Here is an 18,777-nt window from a genome sequence, read left to right on the forward strand (position 1 = left end):
GCTCTCGAATTTCCTTCTTTAATTCAACCATTGTCAACATTTGTATTACTGAAAGAGGTAAATAAATAACATGTTATATATAAAATTGCACAGAATTAAATTTCTTACAAACTCATCGCAATCAAATAATCTTTTATGATTATAACATTGTAATTTATGGATAGAACTACAAACCTTCCATAAGCTCACATGGCAAAATTGAAAACCATCATCACTTTCACCGCAGCGCCGCCTAGTTGTAGATTTGTATGTTAGATCGCCAATCCTGTTGCACCCTTATATTTCAGTTGCAGACTGCAGGGAGCAAGTAACCAATTGGCGTGATTTCAATAGTCTGTTTTGAAAGCAAATTTAAGGCTATTGAAACAAGTTACAAAATATTACAAGCATATAACGCGTAGACATTTTATCTTTCGAATGAAGCGTTTATCATTTCATTTCGATCAGTTATTTAGGAGGTATTGACGCTCCGACGTAACGCTTTCGTTTTCGAAACTTTGAACCCCAGTATTGAAATGAAAGACGTAGTCCTACGTTAATATAATCATCTATCATTATTAACGAATTCGTTTTTAAAACTGAGTCAGTGCCAAACTGACTCTGTAATAAAAAAAACGTTTTCAGTCTCACGAATGCGGTGGTTTGTTGGTGTGTGTTATATAGTCTGATTCTTTTTTATTTGCGACGAAAAATGTACAGTGTCGACGTCTGGTGGCGGTATTAGTGCTTGGGCGGTAAATTATTCTCTATCAGATCAGAAGGGCCAAGTGCAGTAAAAAAAAGAAAAGTTTGAATGAAGTTACTTCATATTGTTTGATTACCTAACACATGTAGCTCTGACACTCACTTAACCATTTGTCGATGCATTTCCTGTTTGTTCCACAAATAATTACTATTATAATATAAAATCATCATTAGACACAGTTTTCGTTCAATATGTTTCGGCGATATCGGAAAAAAACTCTTATTTCATTACATAAAATGAATAATTGATACGTTAAAGTAAATTTTCGTTTATAATTTTGATTTTGAAAGCAGGTTTATTCCACCTGAATATCCATCATTATTTTCGCCTCCCAATAAAAGCACACGTAGCTTAATGCCGTCTGCTCGAATATACTCTTCAAAATTAGAATCCGAATTGGATTACGATTCCAATAATACAAAATCAAAAGCAGCAGGTTTTCCATTTTTATAGTCTTTATTTTTAGATTTTCCAAAACAAAACTCGGAACTTGACAGTTCAGTATAGTTGTATTGGTGAACCCGAGTGCCAACCCGTGAAACATCTCAGTGCGAAACTAACAGTTTTCGGGGCGAACTAGTGCGAAACTGAGTGAATAAAAAAACGTTTTGACAGCAGTTAGTGCGGCACTGAGGTTGAAACTGGACAAAAACGAATTCGCTATATGAATTCCTGAAATACTCCGGGTCGGCTACATAACACCCTGTATATTATCCAAATATAAGATACCGATTTTTTTCGATTTCTCAAATTTTTTTTTCTGAAATTATGAACTAAAAAAGAGCTTCAATTATGCAGGCTAAATGCGTCGAAATATTAAATTCCTCCATGTGTTATGTCGCGCGAACTGGGATCCCCGACAAATAAAAAATGCGCATCGATTGTATTCATCGATTACTCTACTCACATCTCACATATTACCAATGCCGCACAACTCTACAGTCAAACTCTACCTCGAGTTTTTCTATTTCCCTCTTTGTCATCCATGCAAAATGAAGGGCGAAAAAATATTTGTCTTCTCGTTTCCACGATGGTTTTCAAATTTTCGCATCGATTGCCAAGCAACAGTCGCTGATGCTAGTTTCGTTTGATGTGCTGAATTTTGTGTCTAGCATTTTCGTTTTCTTTGAAAAATAACGGTGCTTGAATTAATCAGAAAACAATAACAAAACCTTTCCAATAAAAGTTCAGAGTAGAAGTACTTCAAGTTTCGAACAGGAAAGTATTTTACACTTTTCGTAGAGTAGGCAAAGCTGTTGGGAGAAGCGACCGTTGGCGGTTCAAACCGATTCGGCGATTTTGTTTCGGAGGCGCGTTGTACCTAGAAAATGGACCCCTTCACACAGGTACCTTGAACGAATTGATTTTTCAGAAGATTTTTGTTTCATATATTCAAACCTTGCAGAATATACTTGATCGTGCGGAGAAGCGTGCAGCGGCACTTGGAATCACTAGCACATCGAAGTTTCCTTTGTCGGAATACAACTGCGACAACACAGCCGGCACTGCATCGGCAAATCCAAAATCCCCCGGAAAGAAATCGGCTACCACCTACTCAAAGACCCCGAAGAAAAACACAAATACAGCCGTTAATGTCGGCAGGTCTCCCAGCCGAGTCACGAGCAGTTCAGGTAGCACAAAAATTGAAACTCAACGAAAACAGAGCTCTGAGTCCGGGAAGGATGTTGATGTAGCTGTAGAGATCAACATTACTACCGGAACGAATGTTCAGGTCAGTCACAGCTTTAACTGCACATCCTGTGTGAATCTGTTCACAAACGTTTACTCTCATTTCAGGTTGAGGTTGAAGTCGCGGAATGCGAGATGGATTCAACAGGTAAAATCACTCGCAAAGTGGAAACTAGAACTGAAGATGCGGATGCAAAGAGTCTGATTAGAGATTCTTCCCGTAATCAACTACAGCGACTGGGAACGCTGTATTCGGAATCGCAGGATTTATCATCTCCAGTGCATCGAACTGAAGGAAAATTTCACGAGGAAAACGCAACCGACAAAGAGAACAATCGTCCACGACCGAAATTAGCGAAACTTGCCATGCTAGCAGATTGTATTAATAATTGGGAAGACGATACATCACACCCAAATATTAAACATCACCGGGAAACTGTAGTGGCTAAGAGGGAGAAAAGCCCAGCAAAAGAGCAGACCGTTAAAGAGAAAAAAGAAAGTCCCAAAAAGTCTGGGGCAATGTCGAAAAAATACGTTGCGCCCAATCCGCCAAAGTCAATTCTTAGTCCGGGAAAGACGGACTCTGAGAAGGCTCCTACAAAGACATTGAAGTGGGACAAGCAGGTGATGGATGCCCTGGAATCGCAAGGTTTCCAACGGAGGGAGTCGACAACTTCTAAGCTTGTATACGACTATAAAAGTGACACCAGACAGTCACATGAAAAACAAGAAATCGAGGCGAATGAGAAGGCTTTGGTTCCTCTTAAAAAGACTCGCGCGCCTGAAATTCCAGGAAGCTCAAGAGAACGAGGTGTTGTCCAAAAAACGGAGAAGGCAATTGTAAAGAAGCCAGAGGTCAGCAAAGGATTAGTATCCACCCGTGCTGCGATTTTCGAATCTTCTAAGAAACGTCAATCCATCGCTAGAAATCAGAAGGACCCGGCCGAAATGTCCCTCAAGGAACGACTTGCCATGTTCGAAAAAAATAAAGGCCAAGCACTGGTTCCCAAAGCAGCCTTCGGTATATCACCGTCAATCAGACAAATTACTGGTGAAAGTACTTCCGCAACAGGGAAACAGCCATCTTCGTGTCTTGCTATTCAGGGTGCCGGCATTGGTACAATTTCCAAGGATCAAACAGTTAAACAAAAGCAAAAAATTGACTCCTACAACAAACCACAACTGACGGAATCCAGCGCAACTGGTTCCGCTATCAAGAATGCGCTTGCCTCTTTGATGGCTAACAACAGCACAATATCAGAATCGAGAATTGCCGAAGAAACACGGCGTCAGCGTCAGCAAGAAATGGAGATGCTTCTGAATCGCTTCTCCAAGCCTGCCGATATGTCTTCGGATGCGATTGATGAGAAGTCAATCCCGATGGCGCCTCCGATGCCTCCGGAGGGATACCTAACGCTTAGTGCCAAGAAACAACAGGCAAGGCACGACGAAGCGGTGGTAGCGGGCAATAAAAGACGCAGTGGTGAGAAGCATATCAGCCCGGAAGTTCGCTCCACACTGGAGGATGTCAAACGGATACGGGTTGTACCGCCAAAGGATGGTCATCTGTATCCCACGCTGAGCGACATCGAAACCACTACCACCGAATCGGAGGAAGGGGATGAATACACGACGGCCACCGTTTCTGGCGAGGAAGGCGACCAGAATCAGACACACTATAGGGATTGCTACGACGAAGAGGAGCAAGAATACGAAGAAGAAGCCGAGGATGAAGAGCATCCCGTTGATGAAGATGAAGATAGGTAAATGAATTGCACTTGTATTAATTTAGGTATTTTTCAAGAAACCTCGCAATATTCATCGTGGGTTTTGACGTAGGACTACGTCTTTCATTACTATGCTGGGGTGTAAGTTCAAAGTTTCGAAAACGAAAGCGTTACACCAGAGAACGAGATTTTGAGCGCTAATAGCTCCTAAACAACTGAACGGAATGATATGATAAACACTTAATTCGAAAGATAAAATGTCTACGCGTTATATGCTTGTTACTTTTCGATCCATCAACTTGTTTCAATAATTCTAAAATTGCTTCCAAAACAGGCTATTCAAATCACACCAATCGGTATATAAGCAAGTGTCGCTCGGAAATCCACTCAGTTGTGATTGCGCAACGATTAAGGTACGTTCGCTGGAATGAATGGATGTTTCCTTAACACAGACTTCAAAACCATGGAGCCTGAGGAAATTCGGCACTGCAGAATAGATGCAAGCTGCGGGTACTTTTGTACTCGTTTGCGTTTTTGCATTTCGGAATGTTCCCCTAACACAGATTTCAAAACCATGGAGCCTAGAAAAATTGTCATTGCAAAACAGATGCAAGCTGCGGGTACTTTTGTACTCGCTTGCGTTTTTGCAATTCGGAATGTTTCCCTAACACAGATTTCAAAACCGTGGAGCCTGGGGAAATCGGCATTGCAAAAAAGATGCAAGCTGCGGGTACTTTTGTACACGTTTGCGTTTCTGCAAATCGGAATGTTTCCCTAACACAGACTTAAAAACCATGAAGCATGGGGAAATCGGCATTGCATAATAGATGCAAGCTGCGGGTATATTTGTACTCGTTTGCGTTCCTGCAAATCGGAATGTTTTTCCCTAACATAGATTTCAGATCCATGGAGCCTGGGGAAATCGGCATTGCAAAATGGATGCAAATTGCGGGTACTTTTGTACTCGCTTGCATTTTTGCAAACCAGAATGTGTTTTCTCAATACAGATTCCGAAACCAAGAAGTTGGGAAAATGCAAGTCGGCAGTACTTTTATACCCCCCATGCATTTTTACACTCCGGAATTTATTTTGCTAACACGGTCTACAAAAACGGGTACAAATGCAACGCTTTGGCTCGGTTATTCAAGATTGCATTGGAAGATATCCCTTCATGTCGTCAGCTCACTGAATTTCTAAGCATACCGTTCGATGATTAGGCAAAATGTTGATAACTATTTGCTGCGATAACTACTACCATAATGCATTGATCTAAATTGGGATTTGTTTGCAATTGAATTCGTAAATTGTTCCATTCATTCACTAGTTTAATGAATAATTTAATCAATACTCGCAAAAGATAGCTCTGCCCAGCGGCGATATCGTACACAATGAGTAACATCTGAGTTGCGATTATTGCTAATTGAAAAAACAAAAAAAAATATAAAGCCAACGGCGATCCTACGTCAACCTTGCGGTTATATCATCCCATCTATAGTTTTTCAGTTTGAGTTTTTGCATATGGAAGGTTATTCCTGTGAAACTGAATTGAACTTGGTGTTAACAAAATGGAAAGAGAATATAGAATGTACAGAATAATGCGCTTTCGAGACAATTTCTAGGCCCTTGCTGTTGAGCACGATAAAGCGCTTTGGAATTACGAGTACTGCATATAAATGGTTTGAAAAATAACAGATTATGACAGAACTCACCGGACTATTTTAAATGATTCAATTTCCATCAATGACTAGTGGCGAGTTTAACGAAATTATGGTATTAATCTTTTTGCGGATGACACTGTGCAGCTAATAATTTGAATGGACATTTGCGTTCTTTAACTCGCGCGAAAAATTGTAACTCGTACACTAACAGACTGTGTGTCTCTGTGATATTGCTATTGTGTATTTTTAGGCGTTATTAGTATTTATTCAAAGAAAAAGATATAATTGAATGAAAAAACTTCAGAAAATATTTTTTCTTTAACTTTATTCAGTTTTAATAGTCATTTAATTCAGTCACCTCATTAACTCTCGTTCTGTCAGACCTCTGCGCGTATACAGGAAGGTTAAGTAGATGGTTGAAGTATAAGCAATTGAAATTGAATATAAATAAAACTAAATTTATGGTAATCTCGCGAAATCGTTCTAATGAAAATGTCTCTATTGTAATTGATAATGGGACTATTGATCGCGCTCGAGAGAATAAATATCTTGGCGTGATTATTGATGACAAACTCAAGTTCAACACTCACATATACAATGTGCATGATCACGAATGTCACTTCATGGTGAAAACGAAATGAACTGTATGCAATTTGTATGCATCTTATTTCGTTTTCACCATGACGTTCGTGATCAGTCCCAATGTCATCAAGAAAATTGTCAAAAAGTATTGAATCATATGCCGATTGAAAAACGATTTAACTATTTGCAGCGAAATACAGCTATACATCAATCATCATTTAGACTTTTGTTCTTCCCTTCTATTTTTAGCCAACGATACACAAATATCAAGATTACAGCGTGTGCAGATTAGAAAAAAATGTAATAGGTTCACTTCCTCATCTTTGATGCTGGACGCTCTAAAATAGTTACCCGTAATGATGATGATGTTGGATTAAAGAGGCTTTAAACTTTACAGTTCATTCGCCTCTATGTTACCCGTAAAGCAATGAATTGTCTATTTAACCATGGGGTTCATTTTTAGAGTAGTTAACAGTTTGCTGCCTCGATATTTGCAACCGACCAATATATTTTTTTAAATTTTATGACGAAGGTTGTTACTGACGAAGTTTTATACGATCGGATAATTTAATGTGGCATTTTTTTGCAGTTTTAATGTTTTCAATGAACCTGATAAGTTTTTTTTTAACAGAGTATATTATGTCAGCCATTCCATGCCAAACCGATATAGTAGTATATTACCGTATTTCCGTAATATGCTCTGAGCGAACATAAGAGAAAAATGTGAGCTGAAAAAGAGATGTGATATTGCACTGGTTTTTTTACGCGGGTAAAAAAACGGCGTTAATTGGAAAATCCGCGTAAAAAAATCTCGTAAAAACACCGCGCAAAAAAACCGCGTAAAAAAACCTGGGGTCCAGATCCGTCAACTTATCAACAACTTAATACTGATGTGAATACTTCTCTACGACATACTCTAAATGCGCTACCAAATTGGCCGGTACATCAACTCTAATGAAGTTTTCTGGCATATATCTACCACTAAATTTGACATTTGATTCGCATGTATGGGGCTTCTAGCAGCCGAGCTACTTCTAAATTTATTGTTTTTAAATGGGTGAGTAGCTCCATACATACAAACCAAGTATCAACTTTCGTGGTATGGTTGCGTTCGAGTAACTGACAACGTCTAAATCCGGCTTTGAATAAAGTTTCTTCGTTTACATCTCATTTGTTCTATCCGCCTTTGTTGTTTGTTACTTAATGCGGATATAATCGGCATGCTTAGGACAGCTGTGATCTGTGGCGATCTGTGGGATGCCCCACCACAATTTGCACACAGTTTAGATAATGCTTGATTATAATAATTGCATTGTTATCTAAACAATTATTGAATTGTTTATCAAAAGATTTCTTTATTGTGATAAATGCGTAGAAATATTTTCAAACAATTGTAAGACCTTTGTGGTTCATCAAGAAATGGTTGAGTTACGAGCGTTCGAAATCTTTCATTTTTTCTTACATGTTCAGTTATTAGACTTGCATTTTACCCTCCATTTTATACTTCAATTTCAATATAAAGCTTCTCACGGAGCAGGTAGTAGATCACGTAAACATACGAAAATACAGGTAATTCTCGAGAAATCCCTCTGGATATTTCGAAGGTTGGGTAGTCCAAAGACTAGTGCAAGGCGATCTTTTTTACACGATTTTCTCGGAATTACGCTAAAATTTTTAAGCGATTTGCCCAAACCAATCACCATTTCTTCAAATTTGGAGAACAAGTCAAGTTTGGAGATCAGGGGGATGTGAGACGAGTCAGAACCTTATTTCCCTCAATTTTGCGATTACAAGTGTGTTAAAAAAAATCACTTCACCAAAGACAACAAAACAGATCAAACTGGCAGATACTTGATGTGTATTCTTCCAAGAGATGCTACTGAACGTAACCTCGATACGCGTCAATAGTGTCATTTGTCTGACTTTGCATGGACTTTTCAAACGACCCTTGAACCTTTTTGTGCAAATGCGAAAAAAAATACAAATATTTCCTCTCATCCGCAGCTATATGTATTCCGACGAAGAAGAGGCCGATTCGAGTGCCAACATCAGCGACGTAAGTCTCGGTCGTGAGATAATGCAGGCGGTGAAGCTGCAAGATCGTCGAGTTAGCCACGGCGGAAGACGGCGTGAGAGCCATGAGAGAAAGGTGAGTTCGAATACAACAGAGTTCAATGCGTGACTTACGTTCGGCTTCAGTCAGTTAGATTTCCGTATTGTGCATTGTACAAACCAAAATTTTGTAGACAGATCAGTCCGAAAAGCGCCAATCGTCACAAAGCCGTAACCAGGACAGCTCGACGAGCGAAGTTTCCGGCGTTTTTGACGATATGGATGAATACCTGGATGAAGCTCTCGATGAGGAAAGTGGCGAGCAGTTTGATACACCAGTAAGAATCGATAAATGGGGATGTTCTCTTTGATATTTGTCATTTCTGCTTGTTTTGGGCATTCATGGGCATGCAGCTGTTTCATGGTTCTACGATCATTCGTGTGTTTCACTTTTTGGGCATAATAACGATTCCAAACATAATACTAACGAAGCACTGGGATTTAATCCGACTTCTACATTTAAAACTACGATCAGTAATAGACGCATTATAATTTCAGAGAAAATCTTCGGTGTCATCGAATAGTTTCTCCTACAAGAAGAATCCACGCCACAGTCAATATCAGACGATCGATGAAGAAGATGCCGAAGAGAAGAAAGATCCCCAGAAGCCATCACCCAAACAACAGCAAGAGCAGATAGTCAAAGAAGACTACAGCAGTCCAGTTAAATCTGAATTGAAAATCAACCCATCGGACGATAATAATATGGTCACATTGGTGCATACCGTTAGCTTCTATCGTCGCCAGCAGAATACAAATACTCAAACGCCAGTAAAAAAAATCATGCGCACTCCCGTGCACAGCCAACCGCAAGTGGATTCCACCACCGAGGATTCCGATGACGGTTGTTCCGCAACGACGATTGCAAGCGACGCAACCATAGATGAAAATGAATATCTTGTACAGGAAAAAGTCAAGAAATTGCTGGATGAAGTCTGCAAACAGCAAACAGTTATTGCGCAAGCCAGTCAAGCCTTGAACTTGTGCGCTGCTACCATTGAGTTTTCCGGATCAACAGAATCAGTCGAAGGCGAGCGGCATCTTTTGGTAGCAAGTGAGTTGACCTGCTTGGATATGTTTGTCCCATGGTTTATCACAACTTACATTATTAAATTTACAGCTCATCGCCGCCAAGCAATTCTCGACGAGGTTCAGCGTCTCCGGGTGGAGGGTTGTATCCGCCCGAGAGGTGCTCCAACTGAAAAGGGACGACTGACGGTAAAGGAAATAACCCTTCCGCTGAAGCAGGATTACATTAGGAAGCTTTCGTCGGATTCTATCAGTGGTCATCATGTCGTTTGTCTTCTCAAATACAACGAAACCATACTTGCCACGCAAACTATTCCCACTTTGCCCGGGCTGTTGTCGGTGCGATTCCCTGATGTGTTACAATTGAACAACGTGTTTGCAGATTTCAAGGTAAACTTTATCCGTAATTTTTGTAAAATATTTGTATCATTCAATTCCGGTTTAGTTGTGATATATCCATCGGCGTCTCGTGAGTAAATTGACTAGTTGTGCACCTACACGGTAACCCAAAAATTTAACTCAAAATTGCAAAATGGGGGTTAACTAGTGCTCGAATATTGTTTTCTTTATGCAAGAATTTTAATTGATTGGTTGAACTATCTCGTGTTTCATCATATTTCAAGCATTTCTGAGTCTAATTTTAATTTTGAGCTATTTTTCATAGTCGTGCGTAGTTGTTATATGTTGTATATAAATTCAATATAACATTGTTTAGATGCGCAATGGAATATGATAGGACATTTCCTAAGTATAATATTGCAGTCTTGTTTTCGGGGACAAATTATTTTTTTAATTAAATTTCTTCTAGCGATACAGTTATGAAATTCTTCGTTCTGTGCGATGGGCAAATTGGTCAATTATGTTTTCCAAAAAAAAACTCTAAAGCTGGAGCTCAAGAAGCATTTTATTTTCAATAGCCAAATGTATAAGCTTTTCGAGTCGCTCCTCTCCCATCGTTGATCTTAAGTAGGTCTTCATTCTACGAAGAACAGAAAAACTTAGTTCGACCGATGTTGTGGTTGATGGAAACGTTAGTATTAGCTTTGCGAGTAAAATAATTTCCTATAAAATATCGTCAAGACTGCTACCGATTAGTGTTTATATAATCTCCGATATTTTCTACTCGATAAATTCTGAACATATTTTCTACTCGATGAATAGAACACTCGCAGTTCATTTCCTAATTTCACTTTGTCAAAATTAGAGAATCGACAACAAAGATCATCTATCAGCTGTTTGGTAAACTCCGTGTTGAAGAGTTCAAATTTCAAATAAAATGCTTTACTTATTAGCATAAGCAAACCGCATTTTCAGCTCATCGTGGATGCGGTCGATAATTGACATGTAAATTTCAGCATATTTCAGCAGCAAGAATGATGCCAACGAAGAGAGGGAAGAAAAATATTTCCTTGTTTTTGAATTATTCGTGCAAGAGTGCAGCAAAACAATATTGAGAACATGCGCCTTACAATGAATATATCTAACGTTTGGATACGAGTTCTTTGCGATCGCCTGGATTCCTTTTTTATCTCCTGACATCACTCGAGCAAGTGATACTCCAAATTGCTGTAAACTACAGTAAACTAAGTAAACTAAGAGTGCTGTTTGACCGAAGCCAAATATTTCACTCTTTTTGACAGATAAAATTTGACCAACGTATACTGATCAAATACAAACACGACAAGCAAATATTCAGTTATTGGTTGTCTAAAATATTTTTTCAGTCTATTCGTCAAAACTGTCAGTATAAAGGTTACCTTAAATATTTCAGTCAAAATGTTTCCATGTTCGATGTTTGACATAGTTTGCCACTGTTGATAATTGAGGAGTGTCAAACAAAATAGTGTTTGTAGAAATTTCAAACCAAACTTTATCTATCAAAAATGTCAAATAATTGACCTCCAGACAAACAGTGTACGACCAACTTAACGACATGGTTAGCTAAAGCTGTACCGAACTTCTCACTACTAACATCTCTCAATGACACAAATCTTTTGATGTATTGTATTCTGAATCATATTTCAGACATCATATTTCGGACACTTTGTTCGAATATCTTGAAATGCTTAATGCACTGATGATATGACTATCACATTAAAATCACAATTGCTTCCTTAGAGTAATCCCTTGGTTTCACTATCATTTCACATGAGAACTACATTTAAATTATAACATAATCGGCAGAAATCTAACAACATTACTCATTATCGTTTGTGTTTGACGTCTCCTTAGCGTGAGCAAGTAGAATTTACCCGTTCATAAATATTTAAATTTCTCCCGTGTTTCATCAGTTCTCATCATTGTTAACAGTTTACTGTGATTGCTTGGTAAGTGTTTCGCAGTTGACTATAAAATATAATCAAGTGTAATGTAATTTTCGTCCAAAAAATTACAAAATAAAGTGTCCGAAATTTGATTTAGTTTGATTCTTATTCGCTTCGTTTGAAAAGCATTTTATTCGATGATTTTTTATGTTTTCAATCAAAGAAGTAGATAGCTTAAGAGCATATTGAACTGATTTATTAAAAACTAGCTGACCCGGCAATCTTCGTCCCGCCCAAAATTTGTTTTTTGTTTGCAATACCTTCAAACATTCACAGAACTGTTCATTGATTGATCTTCGCAATCGACCCCGTCGAAATTACCTTTTACTATAAAATTCCTAGTACTTCTACCAAAACTCATCATTATATTATCAGATTATTTTCAGACACAGATTTTTCAACCGCTTGCAAATAACATGTTTCTCCGTTACATGAATAAATGTTTGATACAGAAAATATGATATAATAGAGACAGCCCAAAATCGGATAATTCCTTCCTCGAGTTTTGCTCTTATCAACACATTCGGCGACACATTTTTATTGATATTGATAGAAGAAGATATAGCAGTGCGTTTCATCACCTGAAAACCCATTTCCACTTTCGAACAATGATAAATTTCGTTATCGCAAACATCAAATGGACTAACAACGCTTGTCCCCAAATTTGGTTCAGTATGCTTGATTAGTTCTTGAATTATGCAGAAATGTATGCTTCATTTGAACGGCTCTCTACCACCCCCCTCCCCCCTTCAGAGAGAGTGGAGGAGTGTCTATTCACCATAGAAACGTTTCGCGTCCCCCAAAACCTTCGAATGCCAAATTTGACTCCATTTGCTTGATTAGTTTTCGAGTTATGCAGAAATTTGTGTTTCATTTATATGGCAGCTCCCCCTTAGAGAGGGGTAGAGTGTCTAACCACCGTAAAAACATTTATTGCACCCTAAAACCTCCACATGCCAAATTTGGTTTCATTTGCTTCATTAACGCTCGAGTTATGCAGAAATTTGTGTTTCATTTCCCGAAGAGAGGGGTAGGAGTATCTAACCACCATAGAATCATTTATTGCACCCTAAAACCTCCACATGCTAAATTTCGTTTCATTTGCTTGATTAATTCTCGAGTAATGTAGAAATTTGTGTTTCATTTGTATGGCAGCAAAATTTGTGTTTCATTTGTATAATACCTGTATAATACCTGTGCATAAAGTTTAGATCTGTTTTCTACATCATACGCCTTAAGCGTCCGATATATGATTCTGAACGGTACTTGTATAAAATTTAAAAAAAAAGTTCGATTCACGACGAATGTCAAAGGATCATGCGTTTTTGGGCTTATATTCTATCTTTACTAGTTCCGTCATCCGAGCAATATCGTAGTGTTTTGGCAAAATGAAATTGTCAATAAATATCTGTGATTCCGTCGATCAAAACTGCAACGAAATCAGCTTGTTTCACTTCCCGTGCAATCAGCTCTAGCATGGTGGATCCAACAATTTCCACCAACTAATTCTGAATTGTTGCCGATGTTCCAGAAAATACTGCCGTGGCATTTATGAAGTCAGAAAACGACATACCTTTCGTCGCCAAAAAGTTACACATGTCCTTATATTTTCCTCTATTTACAGACTATATGCTTTCATCGTGACCTCGGAAGCTCAGTCCATGTGAACTGAGAAGACAAAGTAATTCAATGAGGGTTTCCATGCCTTCTCTGTTTTTCTTCACAATTGAATTATACTTGTTTCTTGAGACTTCATTAGCATGATCTAACGCATCTTCAATACGAGTTTTCCCAAACGTGCGGCATGTCATGCTGTTGTTGATGTGGTCTTTGGTAGCTGAATGAGCTGTTATAGCGGAAGATAGACGTATTCAAATTTGCATATCCATTAAAGTTCCGTGTAACTATTTTGCCGTTTCTAAGGGTGGGTTTAGACTAGTGATATATTCGTGGGAAGAGATATGATGAGATTTATAGAAATCGCATCAACCGTTTACACTAGCGCGAACTTATATAATGAATATATTCATATTTTCGTAGTAGAACTGTATCCAACTTTTGTGATGTCTCACCAGTGAGAAACTCACCAGCGCAGAGCTGCATTTTTTCATCAATGTCACTGACAACTGACGAGTCACGTTAGTCACTTCCTACTGACGAAAATCTTGGTCAAATTGTGACTGACGGAGTATGATGCAACACTTTGCCTGTTACTGAGCTTTATCAGTACGTTTTGACCGAGCAAGTAGGCGGTAGGATTGTCAGCAACGAATTGATGATTGTCGCAGATTGCATTTTATCTTCATCGAGCAAAGGTTCGGTTTTCGCTCCGATTGTTGTTTCTTGAATTTATTGAAGTTAATACTATGTCGAACACGCGATAACGTGAGCGATACCAAGTCATTTAGGCAACGGAATATATAATTGAGCGAAGCTTGAAAAATCTCTACATGCTGAAATAATGAAGAAACTTATCTCTTCGTTGAAATTTCTGTCCGAAATTCAAGTTCATGTATTTGAAAGTCCGTTTAGTTTTAGTCCTCGAAGTTTTAGCATTTTATATAAGAATGGTACTCTGGTAACCCAACGTAAACAAATGCACCGTGGTAAACGGGTAAAACTTCTATTACATCAAGTGACATGGTATTTTCCGTCTTGACGATCATAGGGTACTGACTTGCAACATGCTTTGTTCGTCAACACACTCTGACCTACTATTTAGCATTGATGAGTGGGGACTGTCCAACAATATCCATTTTTTATTCTAAATTGTGGCGATATATCGCGGAAAACACTCAATCGGTACACTGAAAAAGGCTGAAAGATATTGAATTACAACACTTATGCAAAGCCATTCTTCGTATATTATGAATGAAACAATGCAAAATTGCATCAGCAACCTTTTCAGAGTAGAAAGAAAGAGTGTTTGAAACCACGAAATTTGGAGAAAAATTCTGATTTTTTTAGAAAATTCAAACAAATTTTGAACCAATAAAACAAACATCATAATTTTAATCGCTGCGCCATCTGCATAGGAAAAGTGCACAAGCTGATGTCGGTGACGTAATAAATCATCTGCGTCAAACAAGCTTCAAGAGAGTCGCTATATGAAAGCACCTTATGGCGGGTTTACATTAGGGAGATCTATAGCTATAGATGGATTTATTCACGTGAAAATTGGTGTAAACGGGTGAGAATAAATATGATACACTTATTCGAGGTATATATAACTTGAATAAATTCAGCATATGTAAACGCTTGTGAATTTCTCACTGGTGAGAAATCACTAAAGTTGGATGCAGTTCTACTTCAGGTGAATAAATTCACCGAAAATATGAATATATTCATTATAGAAGTTCACGCTAGTGTAAACGGTTGATGCGATTTATATAAATCTCATCATTTTTCTTCACAAGAATATATCACTAGTCTAAACCCCACCCTTACGCATAGCGCGCCGATTGGGGATCTGGAGCGTGTTTAGTTGTCTAAGTTCGGGTTGCGAGAGAATTGAGCGAGACTATCGATGAGGAGATTTGATTGAACCCACAACCGTTCTCTTCTCTTGTGCACATCAACAATTTTCACTGCACGAAATTGTTGGCAACACATTGGCAGTTTAGTGCGTCAGCTTGGAGAGCGTAGAATAAGTGATAGTAATAGAAACCAATATTTTGCATCCTCGTTTCATGCCGTTCGTTCTTCTTTACTATCAAGAACGCTTGTGTCCCGTGTAGCCAAGACCCTTATGATTTCCATACTTTCCATACGTTTCTTTAATTGAACGATAGTTTGTGCGAATAAGCATAGTAGAGGTGCTACATTTTTGTTCCTTTTTGAAATATTAGGTTGTGCAGTGCACGAGGTGCACATACGGACGAGACACCACTGGATATATCTGCGACTTCGCTGCAAGACTTACAAAACATAAAACTCTTTCATCCACAGATTACAATGGAAATTTACGGGATGACTGCCCAAAGGGAAATTCTACCGCATGAAATCAAATACCACATCGCGATGAACAAGAAGGGATCTAACAAGCTGCATACGCCAAAGGGCGTAAAATCGAATTCCAGGCTGATAATGCCTCCCGTGCAGTCACCAGCTGGCCCTCAAGCGGTGCGAACTCCTGCACTGGTTCAGTATGGTTTCATTATTTTCTCCCTGAAGGAGATACAACGCACAAACTGGACTCTGAACCCGGTGTCTGGTGTGAGTCCGCTCGAAGGAACAGTCCACATGAAGGTGAACTGCGAACTCACTGTAACCGTCGACTATCGTGGCTTCCTAACGATGTTCGAGGATGTTTCGGGTTTCGGTGCGTGGCATCGACGCTGGTGTCGTCTCCAAGGCCACGTACTCAACTACTGGAAGTACCCGGATGACGAGAAACGTAAGGCACCAATTGGTAGTATTGATTTGCAGGGCTGCTGCACTCAGAAAGTGTCCGTTGCACCGCGAGACGTGTGCGCTCGATTAAACACACTGCTTTTGGAATTCCGAAGGCCAGCACAGCCTGGCGATGTCGAATCTCTGGTTTTGGTCAAACAAGGCAGTACAACCCTTCAGCGGTAAGTTTTATTCTTATTCTATTCTTATTCTATTTAAAATTTGTCGACCATCATGAACTATTTTTTTTTTTGCAACAGGCATTTACTATCAGCAGATTCTAAGGAAGAACGCGAAGAATGGTGCGCTCATCTTAACAAAACCTTGGCATTATTGAAGGCATGGGGTCAGCCGAATAACAGGAACACCCCCTGCTAATGGATTGTTCATCAGCATCAGCAAGGGTTTTTGTAAAGGTATATATTTTTGTCATTAGTGTTATTGGATATGTATTTCGGATATAAAAATGATTATGGACGAATATTTCTTACTACTTAAAGTTGAATATTCCTGAGAACGGTTAACGTTATTAACTATTTACACAATTAATATGTTGATATTATTCAAAATTATTGATATGCATACTTATTCAGTATGATAAGAGCATAAACTTGTATTGCCAGCTTTGAAATAACATAATGAAATAAATATGTTTGTCAAAAATAATGCAAAACATATGTCCCTGTTATTGTCCATAGAAGAAAAGAAATTTCGTTTCGTTCAATAGCTCTATTAACTGATTCTGCACAGAACATCGATTTTTTTTCATGTTGAAAACCTTGGTCATGTGGTTTATTATTATTTTTTTTGAATCAATCAATTTCATACGCTGTCTTCAGTTCCTAACACACAGTATTGCAGATCTCAGAAAATCCATGTTCTTTCTCGCTGCTCCGGTTGAAGAATTCATCTCGAATCACAAACACATTAATATGCAGTTGAGCGAGCGATTTTATTCATGCTGGCTGCAAGCATAGGGGAATCATTGTACACCCTGTACATCCTCCCGTTCAACGTAGTCTTTCGTGAAAATCACTTTGAACAGTTTTTCGATGAGGAACCAAACAATATCTAGGAGAAAAAGATTTCTGAACTTCGATTTTCAATCAAAGCAAGCGTTTTGTTTGTGCAATAATGTTCTTCATTGTTGACTATAGCAACCAAAGAGAAGCAGGTATATACAATAGCGAAAGCCAATATGAAGCGAGGACCAGTTCCAGCAAGGATGCAGACGGGATCAAAGATTCCTAAACTCTTTTGGGCCAGTCAGGAGACTGGAGGTGAAGCAGAAAAAGCAAATAAGGTAAAAAAAATCATTTCAGAGCGTGTCGCAGTTCTAATCATATTTTTTACAGAGGCGAATGCCACATTAGGCGAAGTCTCTATGAAAATAAAAAAAAATAAAAAAACGGGAGGATGGATATGCTTTGCTAAGCATGACCCACGGTCGCAAAATCTGCAAGTACCGACCATTGGCCATGGAGCTCAAGGAACTGTGGGGGCTAAGGGAGGACCCAAGAATTGTTCCAGTCGTTCTCTCTGGAACTGGAATTGTCCCGAACACTCTTCTGGAAGCGCTAAAGGTGTTGAACAAGGAGAAGGAATTGGCCGGCATCCAAAAGTCGGTCATCCTTAGCACCTGCGCGATTGTCCGACAATTCCTCGGTCAGGACTAAAACAGCACGAGCATGCAGATACGTGCATTTCGCAGAGCCTAGTCCCCCTTTGGCATTCAGAAGCCCGGGGGCAGGTTAAAATTCTGGCTAGGTTCGCCTAGTTAAGAAGCGAGATAAGTCTGCAAAAAAAATAAATCATTTTTTTACAGATCGTTGCACATGCCAGCAATAATCAGATGTCGGAGAAATCGCGTCAGGAGATATGGTTTTTGGAATACCAAAATTTGAATGGAGAGTGGATCGAGGATGAAACTCCACTGGATCTAATTCGAAGTGACACTGAGGTAAGGTTCTGGAATTTTTTCAATTCGAACGTAGAGTGGATCAAGGAGGAAACCCCGCCTCTGCTGGTTTCCAGTAACACATATCATGCGGAAGACGATGAAGATGTGTGTGATCGAACCAACAGATTTTTCAGAGATCGAATATGCTATTTTTAGGAAAATAAAAGCTGAGAGAGATCTCTGGAATATAAAGGAAGCAAACCGTAAACTTGAGCAGGGGAATCGGCAACTGAAGGCATCAAAAGGAGTGAGTCTGATCAATCGTTGCTGCTTTCGGTTCCTGCTGTTTATGGTGAGCGAGGTGGCAGAATCGATTTTACACTCTGTTTAAATTAGCCGTTTCAACTAAATAAAGAAGTAGTGAAATTTCTGTCAATAATAATTGAGTTGTTTAGAGTTGCGTTGGGTTGTTTTGAGTTGTTTTGAATTGTGTTGAGTTGTTTTGAGTTGTATTGAGTTGTTTTGAGTAGTGTTGAGCTATTTTGAGTTGTGATGAGTTGTTTTGAGTTTTGTTGAGTTATCTTGAGTTGTGTTGAGTTGTTTTCTATTGCGTTGAGTT

The 18,777-nt window shown here is 38.9% G+C and overlaps 1 protein-coding gene and 1 long non-coding RNA gene across 3 annotated transcripts; both read left to right on the forward strand.

Moving 5' to 3' along the window:
* Positions 1–1,778: 1,778 nt before the first annotated feature.
* Positions 1,779–16,877, forward strand: LOC129765039 (anillin-like). Of its 2 annotated transcripts, XM_055764861.1 has the most exons (9): positions 1,779–2,091; positions 2,151–2,477; positions 2,543–4,197; positions 8,406–8,550; positions 8,648–8,791; positions 9,012–9,567; positions 9,634–9,932; positions 15,815–16,440; positions 16,519–16,877. In XM_055764861.1, exons 1-9 carry the CDS (start codon positions 2,074–2,076, stop codon positions 16,634–16,636), a joined length of 3,888 nt encoding a protein of 1,295 aa, XP_055620836.1. In that variant the 5' UTR covers positions 1,779–2,073; the 3' UTR covers positions 16,637–16,877. The 2 variants fall into 2 exon arrangements, with proteins under 2 accessions (XP_055620836.1, XP_055620837.1); XM_055764862.1 differs by lacking the exon at positions 8,648–8,791 and having other exon boundaries at positions 1,780–2,091.
* Positions 16,878–17,466: 589 nt separating this feature from the next.
* Positions 17,467–18,512, forward strand: LOC129765052 (uncharacterized). Its single transcript, XR_008741342.1, has 3 exons — positions 17,467–17,561; positions 17,614–18,218; positions 18,375–18,512. It is a non-coding gene; the product is annotated as an uncharacterized LOC129765052 (long non-coding RNA).
* The last annotated feature ends 265 nt before the right edge of the window (positions 18,513–18,777 follow it).

The sequence above is a fragment of the Toxorhynchites rutilus genome, chromosome 2 (genome assembly GCF_029784135.1).
Source record: "Toxorhynchites rutilus septentrionalis strain SRP chromosome 2, ASM2978413v1, whole genome shotgun sequence".
NCBI lineage: Eukaryota > Metazoa > Arthropoda > Insecta > Diptera > Culicidae > Toxorhynchites > Toxorhynchites rutilus.